We start from the raw sequence: 20,688 nt of genomic DNA, 5'->3' as shown, positions 1-20,688 counted from the left end.
CTGCTTGACCTCATCTGGGGCTCGGAGAGATGGCATAATAGCTTACTTAAATTAAACTGATTTAACCCCACCCTTTCCCAAATCATAACAGGGAGGAGTAGGGCCAATGTGACCTTCTGACCCCACCTCACCTTTTGACAATAAGGGGAAAGGGTGGGCTAGTCAGGAAGCCTCCCTACATGATTGGTATGTGCAGTTTTGATCACTGTTCGGCTTTTGCCTAAAGCACCAGTGGCTTTGTTTAACAACATCATGGAGCCTTCAGGCAGTGGTTCTCCTTTGAGGCAGACCCTGGCTTTAAAATTCTAAGAGTCGATTTTGGACTTGGCAGAGGGGAATACTCTGTGACAAACCGGACGGATATCCTGTCCACTGTATTATGATCCTGTTATATCCTATGGGGATCATAATACAGCGGACCAAATACCTGTCATGTTTGTGACAGCGTATTCCACCTGCAAAGTTCTAAATCGGGCCCTAAGCTTGGTGAAAAAAAAAGGTGATGGCTTAAGCAAGCACAACAGAATTAACAATCTACTGCGTCTCTCTGGCGGCCTGCAGGACTCGTGTTTAGGTAAGACTCATATAGAGTAGCAGTCAGACATACTGTCTATCAGCATATACTACTTTGTACTCCTAAATTGATTACAAGACGACAAAAAATAGGGAAGGTGGGTCCCTGATTTTCCTTGGAATGACACACTACTGGCCTACTCCCTCTGCGGCCAGTGGGGCATCCGCAAGGCACTACATGACTCTCTAAGGTTCTAAGCTAAAAATTAGACACAACTGAAACAATGCAACTTGCGACCTTATTTTGATAGATGACAAGTAAGTTGCCGATTGGAGCTGGACCGGTGGCAGCTGGCAAGTACGGTGATTGGAGGGGCAGGCAAATGAATGGGTGCATAAAATAATCGCATAACAAATAAATGCATACATTAAATAAATACGTTACTTACCGTGCTTGCATTTCCTACTCGCTCTGATCGCCCTCTTCTTATGAAGTCTCGTCAAGGGAGGCAGCTACCTCTCTTAACCAATCCTAGGGCTGCTCTCATGCTGTTAACCAGCATAAGAGAAGCACCAGGATTGGAGGAAGCGGCCTCTCTTGCGCTCCAGGAGAAATTGTGTGCCTGTGCAGGCTCTCAACACCAGCAGAAGGCACCATTCTGGCCTAATACACAGCAAAGGCTTCCCTCTTGCCAATGAGTACTCACTTTGCCTACTGTGGCAATAATCCCTGCAGCAGTAGTCTGCGGGGCAATCTAGTGATAAAAGAACAATATTTCTATGTCTTTATACATTAGTCCTAACAGTAGCTGAAGGCAAATAAAAATCAACCTGCTACACTGGCACCTTATACACCTGAAATATGATTGAAAATGACATTTGAGAATGACATTAATACGACAGAATCCCACTCTAAATTCAATTGCAATTTCAAATTGGAAGCATTCCAACCTTCACTCCCAGTTTGTGGAACATTTCCTCGTGGTTAAATGAAATACACATGTGCAAGATTACCCTTTTGTCTCTCTTACCTCGCATTTTGCCCCCTTTCATTCTGGTATTGACTGTCCCTGCACGATTTTATACTGTGCTACTTAAAGAGTTATAAAGTCTCGTAAACCTTCGAACCTAAATAGCTATGATATCCGACGTCAAAACCTATACCTAAAGTAGAGAGGAGGCTGCTGCTTTTCACGTATAAATAAACATGCCCACAAGTTTTGTTCGTCTTTCCTGTGGGAACATTTATTTTTAGATGAGAAGGTCAAACTGGTTTCATTCGAATTACTACACTTTTCAAAGTGACCCATTTTTAGCCCTAAAACAAAGCATGAAAACATAAGTAGGAAAAAAAACAAGAGCAGCCGTGTGTTATGGCATTTTCCCATCCCACACTTTACAAACGTATAACGTCATGGCTTTCAAGATGTTAAAACTCAAATGAATAAAAATATATCTGCACATCATTTTCAAAGGGACTGTCATCCCTTCTGTATCTTTTTAACCACATATTTCATTTTAAATTTGATATTTGCATCTTAACAACTAATGAGACTTTTTTTTCCAAAACCCTCAGCACATACATCTAAATTGGAAAGGGGTTTGGTTTAATAGTGTAAATTCAGTTTATCCTTTAAAAAAAAAAAAAATGTGAGTTTGTCGAGGGAAAAATATTTTACTGTAACATAAAATGACACCATCATGTTGACACCTCTGGCTGCAGTGAGGAAAGGAATAACAAAGACAGCTAATCCAAAAGCAAGAAAATCTGTGTCAGAGATCTTGAGCAGGGGAGACTTAATGGAGGTGCAGAAACTATATAGCTGGAGCAAGGCCCAGACAGATCAGGTAAGGCAATGAAAACACAAGACTGTCTTAATGACGTACTACAGCTTTTCAATGAAGATTTAAGATCCATGACAATTAAGGGTCACACCTGCAGACTTTTCCGAATGATGCTGCAAAAGTGCCGTAGCATGAACCCAGAGTCACAAATGTTTTGAAAAGAAAATAAGATAACAGACGACTATCCTGTTTTGTAAGGCTTTCACCTGGAAAGAGATAGAGACGTGCTAACACTATGGAATAAGCTACAAGCATCACAGGTACTGAGACAAATGTATGTCTCTGACTCATCGCTTTTGTCTCAGTTACCATTACCATGTCAGCTATTAATGTACATTTAAAATACCCTCTCTGCGGCCCCATATCCTTGTTATAGCCTATATATTTTTATCAGCCCCTATTCTTATACCCAACATTTATTTTATTCCTAATCCCACTCCCTTGACTCTTAGAAGAGGATATGGAACACAATGTATTGAAAAAAAGGTAATAATTTTCAAGGTCAAATGACTAAGTTAGGTAAATTAAATGGGGTACAAAGTGACACTACAGAAACATTAACTTCCAAATCAGGAGAAATTCAAGTTCCATAGACTTTCACAAAGAAAAAAGGAAACTTTAAGTTGAGAGGGCAAAAGTTAGGCAAAAAGTGAAACTCCAGAAAGGTCACGTGTGGTTTATTCAGTTGGAAAATGTCTTAAATTGTGTTTCTTTGGTTCGTTCTACAGGATTGTCAGGTGTAGTTGAGGTGAGAAGGTTTAGAAGATGTAGTGTAAAATCAGCCCTGCTTTTTTTGTTTACCTGCTTACATTTAAGTGGGTAGATTTCCATATATGTTGGTGGGATTCTGTTCAGAACGTGCTTCTGAAGAAATATGTAAGCAACTTCAGGTCTCACTGGTGGAAATGGGATGACGGAGGCATTATGAAGGTGAAATTCGGAAGTGGTAAATTCATTAAGAAACAGTAATATACTATTGCAAAGACAACATTCTTAGCTCTTATTATGGCAAGGATAATGTAGATTATTGTGAGAGAATTTAAAATTCAAGCTAAGAGCATACAAGTGTTCAGAGAATGGTAAAAAAAAGGCATGGTCATTGGATACATGATATCAAGTACTGAGAAAACAAAACCAGTTAGTAGGCACATTGTTCTCAGTGCAATATCAAGCATCTGTCAAGGAGAAGAGTGGCTTATGTCTTAGTCGTAAAGGGCAGCCCATTACTGGCAAGGATTAAGATGTTACACAAAAGAAGGAAATACACGCTTTCCTGAAAGACAGATATAATATTATGAGCATACACCCACAAATAGTGGGCAGAGGAACTTCATGTCAGAGCTGCCCTCCTTTGCGAAAGGATAACTTCCCTTTACCATGGCTTAAAGATGATAAGGAAAGAAAGCACTGAACGTAAAACTTTTCATCATGGTAAAGGTAATGTAAACTTGGCAGTGGCTAGGACTGTCTGGTAGACATTGATCTTAGAAGATCTGTGGAAATGGACTAATCATTCTAGACACATCATACAAGCTACTACATTATGCTGAGCCCTCTCTCAATGGATCATTCCTCTTTGACAACAATCAAATCATGGCCAAATTCAATTTGCAATCTAGAGACCACAGCTGGAAGAAATTGAGATATGGGGAGCATTTGCTGAAAATTTCAGCGGTGATGAGGAAATAATAGACCAAATTAAACACTTTTTATAAATCTAAATAATGATAATGATGTTGGAAAAGGTGGCCCAGCTAAGCTTTTCGCTTGTAAAGGTAAGGTATTTGCAAGCGGGAAACAAATTTCTTTAAGGGTGTTAATTCAGAAAATACTTGAGGAAGCAGCCTGGAATAAGCTGCAGGCTGAATGGAAGACTCCCTGGTGCAACAATGGAAAGCAAGACAAGGAAACCCAATTGAACTATTATTTTCACCCACCAACAAAGCCTCTAGCTCATCCATTAGGTGTAACAAAAATATACCATAAAATAAATTTGGGTGAACCGCACACAAAATGCTACTATTGGTGACGTATTAGTAAACTTGGTCATTGGGCAGCTTGCTTTGAAAAGTCATGATGGTAATCTGCGACTATTCAATTCAGGAGATAACTGTAAACAGTATCAAAGCAAACTGTAAATATTGACTTTGTTTCTAGACCCTGTGGACTAAGAGGATTAACAGAATGCTTAGACAGCCATGTGACGTCCATCTACCTCTTCCTATATTCAGCAAACTACTCAGCGGAGTCTTAGGGAGATCTCAGAAAATGGTGAAATGGAGCATTCTGCTGATAAGGTAAGTTAAATATGGCCCCTCTGTTTCTGTACCTATTTTAAGTGCCACCCGTAGCAATGGCAGGAAAAAAGTTGCTGAATCACTAAGTGAAAGTAAGGTAATTTATGTGTGTAGCGGGATGGAGCGTTGGGTGAAAACATCACTTCAGACTTGCTGTGACCTTCCCAAGCAGTCGAGATGCACATTTTAGTTGAATTGAGCAATGAATTTTCTAAATAGTTCAGGTGACACCTGAAGAGGGCATACACACAAACACTGCTGATTTGTGCTTTGTTTGCAGCAGGGGGTCCTCCGCTATGGCGGAGGAGCATCGCTCCCACCCCCACCCCCACCAGCAGCTGAAACTTGAAAAATAAAATGTTTATTATAGTTTTATATTTCAGGCGGGGCCATGGGGATGACAGGCACCAGGGGGAGTGGTAGGTGCACTACCCTCAGTGCGCATGTGTGTTTGGCCAGCCAGCTCAGTACGGCCAGACACAAATGAGCACTGAGCTGTCTCCAAACCGACACTGTGTTGCCAGGTTGGAGGGAGCAGACACAGGCTCCCACTCTGTCTGGGAAGGCAAATCGAGAGCGCTCAGGCCAATCCTGACGTTGCTCTTATGCTGCCAGCAGCATGACAGAAGCGTTAGGATTGGGCACAGGAAAGACTGGGACCCAGAAGAGCGGCAAACTGGCTGCGATGAGGCAGGCATGTTTTTTTGTATGTTTTTTTTGTTTTGTGCCCCCCACACTCCCTACCCACCCCGCCCCTTTTCTCCAACTCCAGCCACCAATGTATGTTTGTAAAGCTAAATTCACACTCTTAAGGGCCATTACAGCATTTCCTATGAGGGAAACGGGTGCAGCAAGTCAGAAAAGTGTTTGCAGGCACAGTGATAAAATCCTTTGCAGAATGTATATCCCAACTTGTGATGTCAAAGAGAGACATGTGACATATGGAGAACTATGACCCAGTGCAACAGCTAAAAGGAGCAAAAAGAAAACAGAAAATGTTTCAGAAAGTTATGGATAGACTGCAAAGAGGAACATTTATGACCTTTAATTGTGTACTGATGAGCAAGGTGAGCAAAAGAAACTGAAGAGAGAAACTCAATAATCTTTTTTATTTAAATTGATCTGGATGAAAGCTGCTAAGTACGTAATGGTTGTAAGGAGTTATAGTAAAAGGTGTTACATAGGTAGTATTTTCCTCCCCATAAGGCTTGCAGTTATCTTCCTCAGGGTTTACAATTGGTGATGAAGACGCAAGGGGGATGAAGCACTTTATTCTACAGATGGTGGACTTATAATATAACCAATCTATTCTGAATGAGAATGATAGCAAAGATCACAGCCATCGTAGGAGTGAGATTACCCATTGACTGTGGGGCCAGGCAATCCAGCACTGGGATAGCCAAAAGGGGATTGCAACATACAACTAGTAATTTAGCTCCCTGAAGAAGTGATTAACTTTCTATTCAGTAGAGGCTGATGGTGTTGAACGTATGGGAACTGTAAAATATCAGACCATGGTGAAGCAATGTTATTCACTGATTGCATTTATGGTACATGTTAAAAATGGGGTATTTGGTTGTCCAAGAAAGGACCCTCACTCTAGTCAGGGCAAAGGAGAAACACACCTGGTTAACCCCCACTCAGCCCCTTGGTAGCTTGACACGAGCATAAAGGCTTAACCCAGAAGCAATGTGTAAAGTATTTGTATCAACACACACAGTAATACAGTGAAAACACTATAAAATGGACCCCGCACCAGTTTAGAAAAATAGGCAATACTTATCTAAATCAAACAAGACCAAAACGACAATAATCCAACATACACAAGTCAAGATATGAATTTTCAAAAGAATAAGAGTATTATTAAATAGAAAACAATGGAAACGTTGATTTTATGCAAAGTACCTGGTTTACATCAAAAATAAAGCTGCACGGGAGAGCATGCGCCTGAAAAGCCAGCAATGCGTCAACTCCTTACTCGCAAGTGAGGCAGTGCGTTGTTTCTTCTCCGGTTGGGTCACAATGCGTCTTTTTCTCTCCTGCAAGAGAGCGATGCGTCGATTTTTGGGCGGAGCACCTCTGATCCACGCAGGTTCACAATAACTTTGACGCCCAGCGATGATGCGTGACAAATCTGGCCACACGGTGTTGGAGAACTGCGCACGTGGGGTTTGCACCTTTATCAGCAGCAGCAAATGGATGTTGCTTCATTTCTCCAGCCGCAATGCATCGATCTCGCAGCCGTGATGCAGGAGGAGCATCGATTTTAGCCACGAAGCGGGTGGCACATATTTTTTCAGCTGCGTTGCAGGTGGTGCGCCAAAAAATTCCCCGCACGGAGTTCAGTGCATGGATTTCAGTCCTTGTTCTGCCAACTTAACCTTTCAAGGGCCCAGGGACTGGATGGAGCACCACTTGGCAGGGCAGGAGTCTCAGCAAAGAGTCCAGGAGCTGGCAGAGGAAGTCTTTGATGGCCATGAGACTTCAAAACAGGACGCAAGCTCAGTTCAAGCCCTTTGAGATTCTTCTCAAGCAGGAATGCACACCAGAGTCCAGCCTTTGCCCCCTTTCACAGGCAAAAGCAGCAACTGCAGGACAGCCCAACAAAGCACAGTCACAGTCAGGGGCAGCACTTCTCCTCAGCTCTTCTCCTTGGCAGAGGTTCTTCTTGGTTCCAGAAGTGATCTAAAGTCTGGGGTTTTGGGTCCACTACTTATACCCCTTTCTGCCTTTGAAGTAGGCAAACTTGAAAGGAAAGTCTCTGTTGTTCATAAGATCCTGCCTTGCCCAGGCCAGGCCCTAGACACATACCAGGGGGTTTGAGACTGGATTTGTCTGAGGGCAGGAACAGCCCATTCAGGTGTAAGTGACCATTCCTCCCTCCACTCTAGCCCAGATGGCTCATCAGGATGTGCAGGCTACAACCCAGCTCCCTTTGTGTCACTGTCTAGAGGAGATTCACAAACAGCCCAACTGTCAGTCTGACCCAGACAGGGAATCCACAAACAGGCGGAGTCACAGAATGGTTTAAGCAGGAAAATGCCTACTTTCTAAAAGTGGCATTTTCAAACTAACAATCTAAAAACCAACTTAACTAACAGATGTATTTTTAAATTGTGAGTTCAAAGACCCCACACTCCATATTTCTATCTGCTCTCAAAAGGAAACTTCACTTTAAGAACATTTAAAGGCAGACTCTGTGTTAACCTATGAGAAAGTTAGGCCTTGCAACAATGAAAACCAAATTTTGCAGTGTTTCACTGTCCTAACAGTAAAACACATCAGTACATGTCCCACCTTCAACATACACAGCATCCTGCCCATTGGGCTACCTAGGGCCTACCTTAGGGATGCCTTACATGTATGAAAAGGGAAGGTTTGGGCCTGGCAAGTAGGCACACTTGCCAAGTCGAATTGGCAGTTTAAAACTGCACACACATGACACTGCAGTGGCATGTGTGAGCTATGCTTACAGGGCTACAGATATGGGTGGCACAACTAGAGCTGCATGCCCACTAATGGCATATGATTTACAGGCCCTGGGCACCTCTAGTGCTCTTTACTGGGGACCTACTAGTAAATCGAATATGCCAATCAGGTATAACCCAATCAACAATATAATTTCACATCGGGTGCACTTGCACTTCAGCACTGGTCAGCACTGATAAAGTGCCCAGAGTAACAAAAACAGCAAAAACCGAGTCCAACACACAGTCAACAACCTGGGAAGCGGAGGCAAAAAGTTAGAGGAGACCAAGCCAAGGATGCCAGGTCTAACAGTACAGTTGAAGGTGTGAGTGGAAAGAGGAGGAGTGTGTGGTATGAAATGTGTCTTCATGTTTCTTTAAATACTAATACAAAGATGACAGTCACATTAAACAACGTGATACCTGGCTATACAGCTCCACAGAAGACTCTCCTTTAAGTTGGTGTCCTGTGAGATAAGTATTGTGTGAAGATTCAATGAAATAGTGGGAAAGAGGCATTTGCATGTCCTCATCCTTCAGTTGTGATTCATCATTTTTAGAGGCAAAATTGTCTTTATCCATTAAATACCTGAACAAACAGAAGATTTATTTAGTGATGCACATTATTACGACTGATGAAACTATATGTTGAAAATTATACACATACAACATGATTTACCTGGCAAATCCTTCAAAGGACATTAATCCCTGCTGACGCATAACAACACTGGGCTCAAACTTCTGTGGACGAAAGTAGGAAGACACACATACTGAATTAAATAAAACAGGCACTTGAACGTACATCATAATTAAAATATCACAAAACATTGACCGAGACCAACTGAACAATGAATAATTTTTACATGATTTTTCAGATTAATATTTCATATGGTGAGGTGGAAACGTTAATGAGAGATGAAATTCAAAAAGAGAGAATCACTATGCTAACAAATGCTATCAAAATACGACGATTTCTGATGAGGTTTTCTAGCAAACTAGGTGGGACTGTTCAAACTAATTCATAAAATGTCTTTTCACATAAAGGTACAAAACTGAAGTGCTAGCAAAGCTAACGGGTCTGGCTATAGAACACCTGCATCCTTGTTTAATTTGTTTTTAAGAGGTTTTCTTGAAACTTATGGAGTTGGTGTTAAAAATGTAAAAGGAATAAAAAAGTAAAAATGCTGCTTGCTGAAGGTGGTGTGCCTATGTAGGGGCTGAGCAGAGAAGACAAACTGGCAGATATTTGTTGAAATGTTTCTTTGATAAAGGAGGTTCCAAGATTGATCAAAAGCTTTGTGTGCTACATCAAGGACCTAAAGTGGTTCAATTTACTAATTTGAGCCACTGAAGAGAACGCGGTTTTGTGGAAACCATGTCCCCATTTTGTCAAGCCATGTAGGATAAGACCGTGTAGTAGCATTTTAGATACAGTGAAGAAACAACAAATAGTCAACAAACAGGGTAAGCAAAAGAAATGGAAGGTCATTTTGAGCTGGATAAAACATCTCTGTCAATACAGAACTACGGGAGAAAAGGCATTATGTCATATTCCTAAGTGTGGCAATACTGCTGAAATCTAAGAGATGCTATATTTCAATACCAAGTACATCTACCAATAGATCAACAAAGAAGATCCAAACAAAAGTTTGGTATTGCCTTCTTGCCTCACCCTTCAAATTCACAAGTTCTCACTCAACAGAATTAAGATCTCGCTCACGCCACTGAAAAGTGAAGGACGTGAAGAGAACATTGAAACCATTTAGAAAAAGCCACCCCCAGACTTTCAAAAAGTGCTGTGATGGCAGAGTAATGGCATGTTGCATGATATAGAAGTTCCAAATAAAGGATTTCTGTACTTATCAGTTTGACCGACATTTCTACTGATGCAACATGAGTAGGTTTGTGGGATCGCTTAGACGAGCACATTACTCCTGCACTACTGACAGTAGATGTTGTGATCCCTGATTTTAACAGAATAGGCTTTGTGGGACAGCAATGCAAAATCCACCATACTCTACATTTCCAGAATCTATACAGTAAAGCTTTGTAAATGTGTGCTGAGGGACAGAGGTAGCGGCAATTTAAATATACATTATTACGAGACTTTGTCCATCGAATGCTGTAGTAGGGCATCACCTTGGATTAAGATGGAAAATGTTCCATCTGCTTTGAGCAACTGGTTTATTGGCATCTGTTTATCTGATAGAGATACACTGACACAATTAGGTACAAATAAATTACATTTTAATAAAATTTCATTAGGCTCAAAACCACAAACCGATAGCATTTGCACCTTCAGGAAAGACAAATAAGATATACTAGCAAGTACAAGGAACTCACAATAGTGATTCTAGAACTGAAAGTCCCTCATACTTCATATAAACAGATCCACCATCCCCCTCAATGTCTGTGCCCTAGAGAAATGGATGAGCAAAAACAAACTAAGGTGTGAGAATCAGAAGGCACTTAAGGGAACAGAACATTTTCTGTACATGAACCTGGCTCTCGAAATATCAACATTCTGTGGAAATATTTAACCTTGATTTCAAATCTGTGTACTTGTAGTATTCCTCTAGGCCCAGGTTCAAAATTTGACAAGGTAGTCAAGAATCAGAGACAGAAATGGGTGCATGAGAAAAAGAAACTAAAGGCTCTAATCATTTGTCATCTCTACCACATTGCTGAGAACTGCAGTACCAATGCCAGTGCAAGGTCGGACTCAGAACTTCACTGGAACATTTGCTAAATCATTGCCTTTAAGTGCTACATCACTTGCTTAGACACCATGACCATGGTAACAGAACCAATTAGCTGTGCCTCAGTAAAGTACAGCCCCACTTGCAGGAATACTGGGCAAGGCTACGCAGGCAGCTTTTGTACTCAATGGCATGCAGTGGTTATGTGTTTAGTTTAATTAGAGCTCCGAGTGTCAGCACCAGGAGCCCAAAATGCTTCAGTGGTAATTGTGGCATGAGGTGCATGGACATTCCAACAGAATACTATAATGTGGCTTGGAGCCCATATCTGCATCTCATACAGATCTCTTCTTAGGTATCTCACTTTTTTTCACATTTAGCGACTGCTGTGTCCAAGAAACCACTCAAGGCCTCAACTACTCTGATTTTGAAACACAGCAGAAGGCTCTTCTCTTGCCCTTTGGTCTAAAACCAGTTTGTGCAAGGTGATACTGACATATTACGATTCAGACCCAAGTGGTACTGCAGGATCACACTTGGAGATAATTCACAGGCCTACTGTTTCTCAGTCACCTGTTCCACAGAAAGGGATTTCTTCTTGGTCTTCTATGAAGTCTAATTATTCGACTTGTTTCATATCATCCCAATGATCATAAAAGAGGGGGAATGATTTTTCTTATCAGGGGAGTCATAGGACCCATGAAACCCGAGCAAATGAACACACCATGTCTTTTAGTGAGTCTGGCGTGAGCTTATGTTGGCACTGGTCTCCAATCCACATTTGTTTTTTAGATCACCGATTGAAATTCAAATTGAGATAGACAGGGTTTACTGAAAAATCAGCATTTTGCTGCGCTCTAACACAGAGACTAAATAAATAAAAGTTCATTAGAATGGGATAGGACTGGACAGCATTCTGAAGAATGGAGTTAGAAAAGTATTTAACATACCTGGATAATACTTAGAACTTCATCATAGGTGTAGTGTTCTCCCTGGCAATTCATTAAAAAATCATTGAGTTGCTGGATTCCTATTCCAAATATGCCAAGTGACGTACTTTCCACTCCAGTGCCATTGGTTACAATACTAGCTGCAGCAATGGCATCAGATATCTGTCTTTGGTTGTCTGTCAACTGTTGTCGACTCCGAATAAACAAACCCAAATCTGATATATTCCTAGTCAGTAGGTCTAAAAGGGTAAATATGAAATAAAACAGAGTAAGTCGCATTATTCTATTATATGTTGCAATTGTTATGGAACAAAGTCATTTCTTAAATCTCTGTAAAGCCTGTAATTAGTAACTGTTTCGTAAGAATAAATAAACCCATGACTCTTAAACTCTTCACAATAAAATTACATAAGCTTTGACAGACATTGTTGAAGATGGAGCAGAGGACCAGTTATTCTGATGGCTGAGATTAGGAGTCCATTGGTAATTAGCTTTTGTATGTCATATTTTGCTTTTAAGACATGCAAGTGGCATATCACTTTGGTTTCCTCACTGGCACTCCAATGTTAAAACACACTGACAGTAAAATGTGGATTCCGTATGTGGAACATGTCTGCTACATCATGCTTGCAGAGTGTCTGTTTGGCTTATGTAAACTCAGGTAAGTATATAACTGTCATTTACAATGATTAGACTAGCTGAGACAATGTGAGCCTCCCTACTCCCTCAAGGGCTCAACTGAATGAGGTAGCCTGCCCTGAGGTCATTCTACGTACTCTGTGAAAGGGTGTGGGTAGTGCCAGGGCTAAGAGCGAAGATCGACTCTCCTCATCCTCACTCCTCAGCTGCATGAACCAGTGAGCCAAGCTTGGGTTCACTGTTTGACATTTAAGGAGTTTCATAATTTTTTTGTACCCATCCAACTGACAGTGATTTACCACGTGATGTACTCTACATATGGAAACCTGTTCAGTTGCAATTCCCTCTACACAACCTTTATTCATGGGTTTGTGAGGACAGCAGGGCCTTTGCAAAGTTACGGTCTGATTCATTATGGCAGAAGAATACAGTGTATTTCAAATTAAGATTTTGGGCGCAATGAATCTCATTTTTGTTGAACAGGGTATAAAGCCTTCAGGTTTTGTGACAGAATATTAGAGTTTGGTCAGTGGATGGGATGGCACATTGGGCGATCTTACCTCCTGCTGTAGCTGCTTGAAAGTCACTAGTTAGATTCATAGGGTGTTGCTTGCCCTAATATTAATCATTAGTGTGTAACTGGGATAATACTCTAAAAGATGCGAATGTATTTTATTTTCATTTTACTCACATGGGGCTAAAGAATTTGGGTTAAAACGGCCTTAGCAATTTTTTTCTTGTTCATGTTGAGGCACACCTTGGGCACTGGTTTAGTACCCGTTGAGATGTTTGGAATGCCCACCCAAAAAATGCAGGGAATAAATCCAGACATGCAAACCTTACAGATCTGATCAACTGTATTTTAGATGTAACTAAGGGAAATCAAAAATATGAATATAACACCTAAATAAAAATTGTGCACAGGATCACCCCTCTCTGTGAGAGGCAAAGTGGTGTTCCAAGGGCTAAAGACCAAGTGAATGATACTACCCTGTTCTCTTTGCCACCGAGAAACAAGACCTCTGGTAGCAAGGCACAAAAGAACAGAAACTTTCTGTCCGTCGAGGAATAAATGTGATGAGGACAATGTGTTACAATAGCATCATTTGCTGGTTGCTCTGTAGGCAAGAAGGATCTTTTCCCTTCCGCGCACAGCTAGTATTGCAGATGATTAAGTTCAGCTATAAGTGTTGTGGTGCCAATATACACATTGAAAAGGTGCAGTTGAGACCAGCTTTGGGACTCCCAAATATATCCATGACAATGGTCCTTTCAGTGGTATTTAATGGTTTCTCAGACAGGTGAGATCACTTTAACAATGCTGAATTATGCATGCTGTGGTGTCCTTTGTTAAGCCATATGTGGTATGTACATTCCTGTGATGTAATGCTGCTGCAGGTTCTGTCTTATCCTAGATAAAGAATGGATGGGCACACCTTGTCTACGGCTGCTTCAACCTTTTAGACCTGTCACTAGCCACCTTTCTGAAAATGTTTAAGCCCTTGCTTATTTCGTACTAATTAGCAGCCCAATATCAGTTTGAATGGATCTTGCCATAAAGAAACCCATAGGGTGCTAGATTGGTACGAAATAAAATGTAACATAAAACAAGAACTGGGGCTTCCATTAGCGTGCTAAAGATTACAGTTTTCTTTAAATATTTGGATAACCTAATTCTGATTTGCTGACTCCTTTAGATCCACTCCCAGACTGTTTACATTATTCCTATCCACTCAGTTTGTCACCTAGTGAGTAAGTTTCACAAGTTTAATTCACACACCAAACATTTAGCAAAAGGCCTCCCAGAGCATTATAGAAGTTAATTTTACTCTTATTTAAGATGTTTTACTGGAAATCGCCTAATACGTTTCATGGTTCTTGCTGCTCATCAGAAGTTCTATTTTCATTTAGCAGCATTTCCAAGTTATTTTAAGCATCTCTTGAAATATGAAATAAAGTCTCAGGGTGTCCCACTGGCTCTCACAACAGTTTGATGATTCTCGTTCTTAACATTTCACAGGAATGGTTCACACCGTAAAGAAGCTGCAATAGTCTTCCACAGACAGTTGCACTGTTCCTGAAAGGCATTATGGTAGATGTAGTTCAATTAGTTTATTCTACTCACATTAAAATTACTCAGTCGGTCTGGACTATGGCATAACTGTTGATACTTTTCATCTAGGGAGATCTTCTCTAATCTTTGCTAGTGCTGTCCCTCTTCCTTTAAGTAGGTCTAAAGCCTGCACTGCAGTGCTAGAGTAACTAATGTTGTTCCACGTGTTAATTGTCTTGTTTGTTAATTCCATTTCTAGGACTACTGCAGTTTCATTGTTTTGAGATGCTCACTAAATGGCTTTTAACTTACAATCAGCAGATAGCATCTTTATAAAGGGGATGATAATTGCACACTTCATGAGACTGGAAACTCCACCCTAAGGGACAGATGAATGTACAAGCTTGTGACATCAATAAAGAGTATCATATTTCAGAACCTTGTGGGAACATTTATGTATCTTGATCTGAGGATGGTTTAAGGCTATTTCTCATAACCTTGGAGATTTTAATTTTGTTTAACCGCCATGAAGAAGACATCAATATGTCTATTGAAGTATTTGTGTTAATGCTTCCTTTTTGCTCTTGATTATTTTTGGAACGTCTCTCATGTGTATTTTACATGACATTATGCGCTGATCAGTTTATGCAGGCTGGTTCCAGTGTTTTTCCAATTGGTGAGAACTTCTCCTGGATTGGAAAGCTTCCTAAATATCTCTGGAGAGCTCAGCTGGCCTGTCTCTTTAACTCTCTAAGCCAGATCCTCCCCAATCACCAATGAGCTCACAACCATGCAAGCCATCTGAGGAACTCTTTCACAGACTGGCTTCTGCCCTCTTTATCCAAGTTTTGAGAGTCTGACAGTGGTCGCAGAATGCTTACAGTTAAGATACAGCCCTTCTAACACTTATCTTTCTAGGGGAGATGCCTACTAGCCTTCCCTGTTTAAAAGATCCTTTCACTCTCCCCTATCTGGGGTCCTTTACCTGGAGGGTATGGAGGGTGCCTGTACATATGGGGATCCTGTTGAGCTTGCATCCAAGGCTTATGAACTCGTCTGACTGGGTGCATAATGTAGTACATTGGGCTCCACATGTGTCTGTGACTTTCAAGATGGTGTATGGATTTGTTTTCTAGTTGTCTGGGTGTGTGCAGGATAATAGAGCATCATATAGAAGGGAGACTGTGTTGGAAGTCAAATTCCTTCCTAACGTTTAGAGAATTACCTTGACTTCACCACCGAGCCTGATGATTCAGAGGGGTACTTAAACAAGGTTACTCCTCCTCTGGACGATTTAGGGCATCTTTCGACCCAAGCAGTTTCTGTGGTGTTGGCAATTGAATTACTAGTCACAAACCCCAATGGTAGAATGCCATCAGCTGTGTTCTTGTTGGCTGTTGCCCGGGTCCCCTGTGAGCACCCAAGCCCCATGTGAGCACCACCCACGCCACCAGAATTTCTTGACTAGGACCGATGGTTTCTGAGTTACAGACCTTGAACTATTTGTGCCACCCCGTGAGTATACTAGTATAATGGCAGCAGAACCAGCTGCTTCTCTAACTGAATGGTCTGAAGTTAGATGGACTTACAGACTATGTCGCTCCGCCAAGAACACAATGTCTTTGCACTTCAGAAGAGACCATTTGGCATCCAAAGCATGGGTGGACTTTAATGCTCTGAAGGTGCTTTTTAGATCCTCAAGGGTTTGTGGTAAGTGCATCAAAACCCATTAACATTCCAACACCAGCTTCTGAAACCACAATCACAGCAGTGGACATAGCGAGTTAAAAGTACCATGTTCAAGTACATTTTCCTTTGAAAAGTAGTAGCAAAGACCCTGGCACTTTGAAGCGTAAATTTTACAGGACAGAGTTCTGCTACTGTTTGGAGTTCTGCAGCCATGGGAAATGACCGTGTACGGATTCTGAAGCTTCACAGTCACAAGCAAAAATATGTTACCTGCCCAGGCTAAACTCTGACTGTAGCCTAGTATGTAAATGGTATATAATGTTTTAAAAATTAGTCTTATCTCTGGCTAAAAAGAGCTAGCGATTTCAGATGTTTCTTTCCTAGTAACTGTTTAATGTGTAGTCTCTTTTTCTTATGAATTTTAAAGTACTTTTCCGGTATAAAGGACAGAGTTGAAGAGACAATCAGTTATTAATTCACATGAACGTATCCTAGTATTGCCTAAGAGTCTAAATCTACATCACCTCTGAGTAAGCCAGCCAAATTAGGCTTTGCCTCAAGTACTACAGATATTTATGTGGCCATCCAGTTTGGGGTCCAACAGTGCTGTGACCCCAAGGACATCAATGGTAAAAGCCTCACATTTTTATCATTGGAGTTCTTTAACTTCTTAATTCCTTGAAAGAATCAGGTCTCACAACTACTCTACACTGTTTGACATACCCCGTGATTACTACGTTCCATAACATTGCTGAGGAAAGCATTCTGAAGTCAAGTTTATTTGTTGTGTTGGAATGCGTGATTCCAGAGTGTATCCAATTTGTGCTGTTCAGCGATTGTAATGTATTTTCTTGCTTAGTTTTTACAATTCTGGAGTGTTTCATAAGTCTAAATGTAATTTGAGAAGATAGGGCAGAGCCAGTGTTTCCCTTTTGAGATTTTGAAACTAATAATTTAATGGATCAACCAAACATGATCCTGTGTTGCTAGGTTTGCTACTTGGATATTTTGAAGTACTAAGGGTTATTTGAAGTTGGGTGGTAATGGGACAGTTGTCATGAATCAGAGGTCCCATTCCTCCCATATTCTTCTATTCCCAAATCCCTTGGAGCCTCAGAAAGCTCAGCAGTTGATACAGAAAAAAACCTCTAATGTGTTTTTTTTTTACTGAAAAAAAATCCAGACAGTCTCCATGATATGGTGGCTGAATCAACATCATGTTTTTAGCTAAAGTTCTCTGCCCTGCCACGTCCAAAGGAGCATTTGCTGCAAAACGTCCCTTCCAATATGAGGAGGGGGACTTAAAATACGATGTGTCATTCTCCTCTGGCCTTGAAGATAAAGCGCCTTAGCTGCCCCAGTGGCTGGCCTGTTGAATCTCAAATCAGGCCCCCAAATATAGCTCTGTGGGTGGGGTCAATTACTAGCCTTGAAGGGCCTATCTACTCAAAAAAAGCCAGCCAAAATAATGTTGCTGGCTTCCGTAGTCTGAAGAGTTTTCCACAGGGTGGTCATGGTTTGCTTTCTACAGTCATCCTGAGGACGTAAGGCAGTGTCTACGTATATATATGTGAGCAGCTCATCTTTGAAAAGGAAGACATTACTCTTCATTATTCAATAATCATTATCAGAATAGTCGACATGGAATTACACAAATTAAAGGATTTCTCAGAAATTGAGTTGATTACATGTTTAATAATTTCAATGAATTAGAGCTGAGCTTTGTATAATCCGGCATGAGCAACAGCCCGATGGCATCTTGGTAAGTAATAAACAGCATAACTTAGTGATATATAGACCGATTGCTTCGGTTGTGAATTCAGAATTAGACCTATGCACATAAAGACGTGTAGAGAATTACATTTATGACGTTACCATGCCATCAGATTCACAGCCTAAAAAAGCACATATTCAAGTATATTGAAAACTCCACTTAATCTAACAACACTTCACAAAAAGTAAAAAACTAAATTTAAAAAAACTAACCTAAATCAGGTTGTAGTCCATTGGTCTTTTCATCGATTGACAGATTCATATAAAGTGGAACTGACTCCGAGCCACTACGATTAGAAGCCACAGCATAAACATCAAAAAGTTCTTTTATGTCCTTGCGGCTTCGTACACTGTGACACAAAAAAAACACGGCCATGTGTCTGAATTAAGAAATGCAACACCAACATGCATGCATTAAGTAAAATCACCTTTGTTAGATTTTACCTGAAAGATTTAAAAAGTTCCACAAATTCAACAAAATTCATGTTACTATCAGAAACCATGAATGTCTGGAAGCCTTTCATCCCTCCTTTGACTCGGCCATGCCAACTAGAACTGCTCCAGCTGCTAAGGAAAAAAAAAAGATGTTACACAATGTACTGAAGATCTTGCAATGACTGCATATTCCGGAAATAGAAAAGCAAGAGGTATATCAGTAGTTCATAGTACTACTACCTTGTCAACCTATGAAGGCTAAGATAAAAACTCAAATGTTTCATTCAATTTATTACTTGGAGGAAGTTCATTCTTCTCAGAAGCATTAACAGAAAAATTTGGTTTAAGACATTATCTGAGGATCATGTAATGTGCAAAAGGTTAATATAGTTTCCCTTGATCACATTAGTTGGAATGTAATTACAGGAGGAAGGGCAGTATTTACAAAATACTGTATGTTAAGCATTGCTGATGCGTAGAGTATAATATTACAAAGCAGAATCATTTCACAAAGTCTAGCAGGGTTAAAAGGCAAACAGATGTTCTAACAATAACGTTGATTTATGTACTCAGCTTGATTTCATTTCAGTGGGCTCTAATTATAGAAGCTTGCAAAAAAAGATGCAAGAGGTTTGAGATCCAGAATGTATTTTCTTTGGCCTGTCCAACCTTCATTGATGTAGACTCAGAGGAATCACTGGGTGAGTGGTTTCAAAAGGCTCCCTTTGCAGGGTTACAAAGTTCCAACATTTAGTATATAAAAAAACAAACGACGTTGCAACCAATTTGTGAAACAGAAATTCAGTTGTTAGAGCTTTTTAATTTGCCATTGAGAAGACAGAGATCTTACTCTTCTGCATATTTTCTACGAAACCTCTAATGCAAATGCCACATACAGTAAAACTGATCACATAAATGTTAGTGCCGTTACAAAACGACTTAGGCCCGAGTGTGCTAGTTTTCAGTTGGGGGATACCAGAAGTCCAGAATCCTTGATTCTGGACTGTATCACAGCACCAAAAAACAGCAACTATGACCTCTGATCTGAAATTCGAATAAAACACTGATCCAGAAAATCTGCTAGACCACCAGGGATTTCATTTTCCTTACGTTTTTGGCCAGCGATCCCTTACGCAAGGGTCACTGCCCCAGGGGCAATCATTTTTTATATGTTTCGGCCCCCCTGGGGCTAGATCGGCCATGTTTATGGCCGATCTTGCCCCGGGGGTCGAAACCCACTAGGACCCAGGGATAATGTGGGGTGTGTGTGTTTTGTGTGTTTGGGGGCACCCCTAGGGCAAGGATCGCCCCCCCCCCCCAAGGGGGGAAAATTAGTATTGGCCATTTCTGCCCCCCTTGGGGGCAGATTGGCCTATTTTTTTTAGGCCCATCAGCCCCCAAGGGGGGCAGAAACCACCAATACGACAGGGATGTTTTTTTCCCCCTTTTTTTGTTTTGTGCTGGGAGTGCCCCCTTTCGCCCCCTTTGGCAAAGGTCACCCACTAAAGGGGGCACAGAGCTGTTGGCCATTTCTGTCCCCCTTAGGGGCAGATTGGCCTATTTTTTTAGGCCCATCTGACCTAAAGTGAGGCAGAATCCACTTTGGCACCAGGGATCTTGTGTGTGTGTGTGTTGTGTTTGTGGGGAAGGGGGGGGGGAGGGGGCGGCCCCTTTGGCAAGCATCGCTCCCCCAAGGGGGGCACATTACTGATGGCCATTTCTGATCCCCTTGGGGGCGGATCGGGCTATTTTTTTTTGGGGCCTATCTGCCCCAAGGGGGCAGCGGCCACCTAGACGTGAGGGAATTTTCTTTTTTTTTGTTCCCCTTAGTTTTTTTGTGCTGGGGGCACCCCCTTTCGACCCCTTTGGCAAGGGTCGCCCCTCAAACAGGGTACAGAGGTGTTGGCCATTTCTGCCCCCCTTGGGGGCAGATCGGCCTATTTGTTTTTAGGCCCATCTGCCCCCAAGGGGGGCAGAAGCCACTTAGGCACCAGGGACAATTTAAAGTTCTTGGTGGCGGGGTGTTTGTCAACTGGCAAATTATTTGCATGTGTGATTATAACAGTTTATTTCTTCTTTTTGTTCTAGTTCAAAGCTTTTGCTTCCTTTGCTGTGGATCCTTGCGGTTTTCGCAGTAGTTGTACTGTAGTTTGCATAGTTGCATGTTTTAGGTAAGTAAAAGCCATTTACTTGAAAGGACTATTTTTGACATGCATGAATGACATGTTTGTAGGTGGTGTACTAAATGCAGGATTGTGTGTGAAATTGTCCTTGGATTTGAGCACAATTATATTTGTGTTGTTATATGTCTAATTTGCTGTTTTCTTT

At 41.2% G+C, this 20,688-nt stretch overlaps 1 protein-coding gene across 4 annotated transcripts in view; it reads right to left on the bottom strand.

Moving 5' to 3' along the window:
- The window catches only part of PLCE1 (phospholipase C epsilon 1), an 848,028-nt gene that overhangs the window by 306,309 nt on the left and 521,031 nt on the right, over positions 1 to 20,688 (bottom strand). For 3 of the 4 annotated variants that reach the window (XM_069239847.1, XM_069239849.1, XM_069239850.1), the window contains 5 exons: positions 18,370 to 18,492; positions 18,139 to 18,275; positions 11,772 to 12,010; positions 8,802 to 8,863; positions 8,546 to 8,711 (listed from right to left, as the gene is read on the bottom strand). In XM_069239847.1, the coding sequence (XP_069095948.1) occupies positions 8,546 to 8,711; positions 8,802 to 8,863; positions 11,772 to 12,010; positions 18,139 to 18,275; positions 18,370 to 18,492 (727 nt within the window). The remainder of the gene's footprint in view (positions 1 to 8,545; positions 8,712 to 8,801; positions 8,864 to 11,771; positions 12,011 to 18,138; positions 18,276 to 18,369; positions 18,493 to 20,688) is intronic. The other variant, XM_069239848.1, reaches the window with a different exon arrangement.

Source organism: Pleurodeles waltl, chromosome 6 (assembly GCF_031143425.1).
Source record: "Pleurodeles waltl isolate 20211129_DDA chromosome 6, aPleWal1.hap1.20221129, whole genome shotgun sequence".
NCBI classification, from domain to species: Eukaryota; Metazoa; Chordata; class Amphibia; order Caudata; family Salamandridae; genus Pleurodeles; species Pleurodeles waltl.
This window is presented reverse-complemented; position numbering and strand designations above follow the sequence as displayed.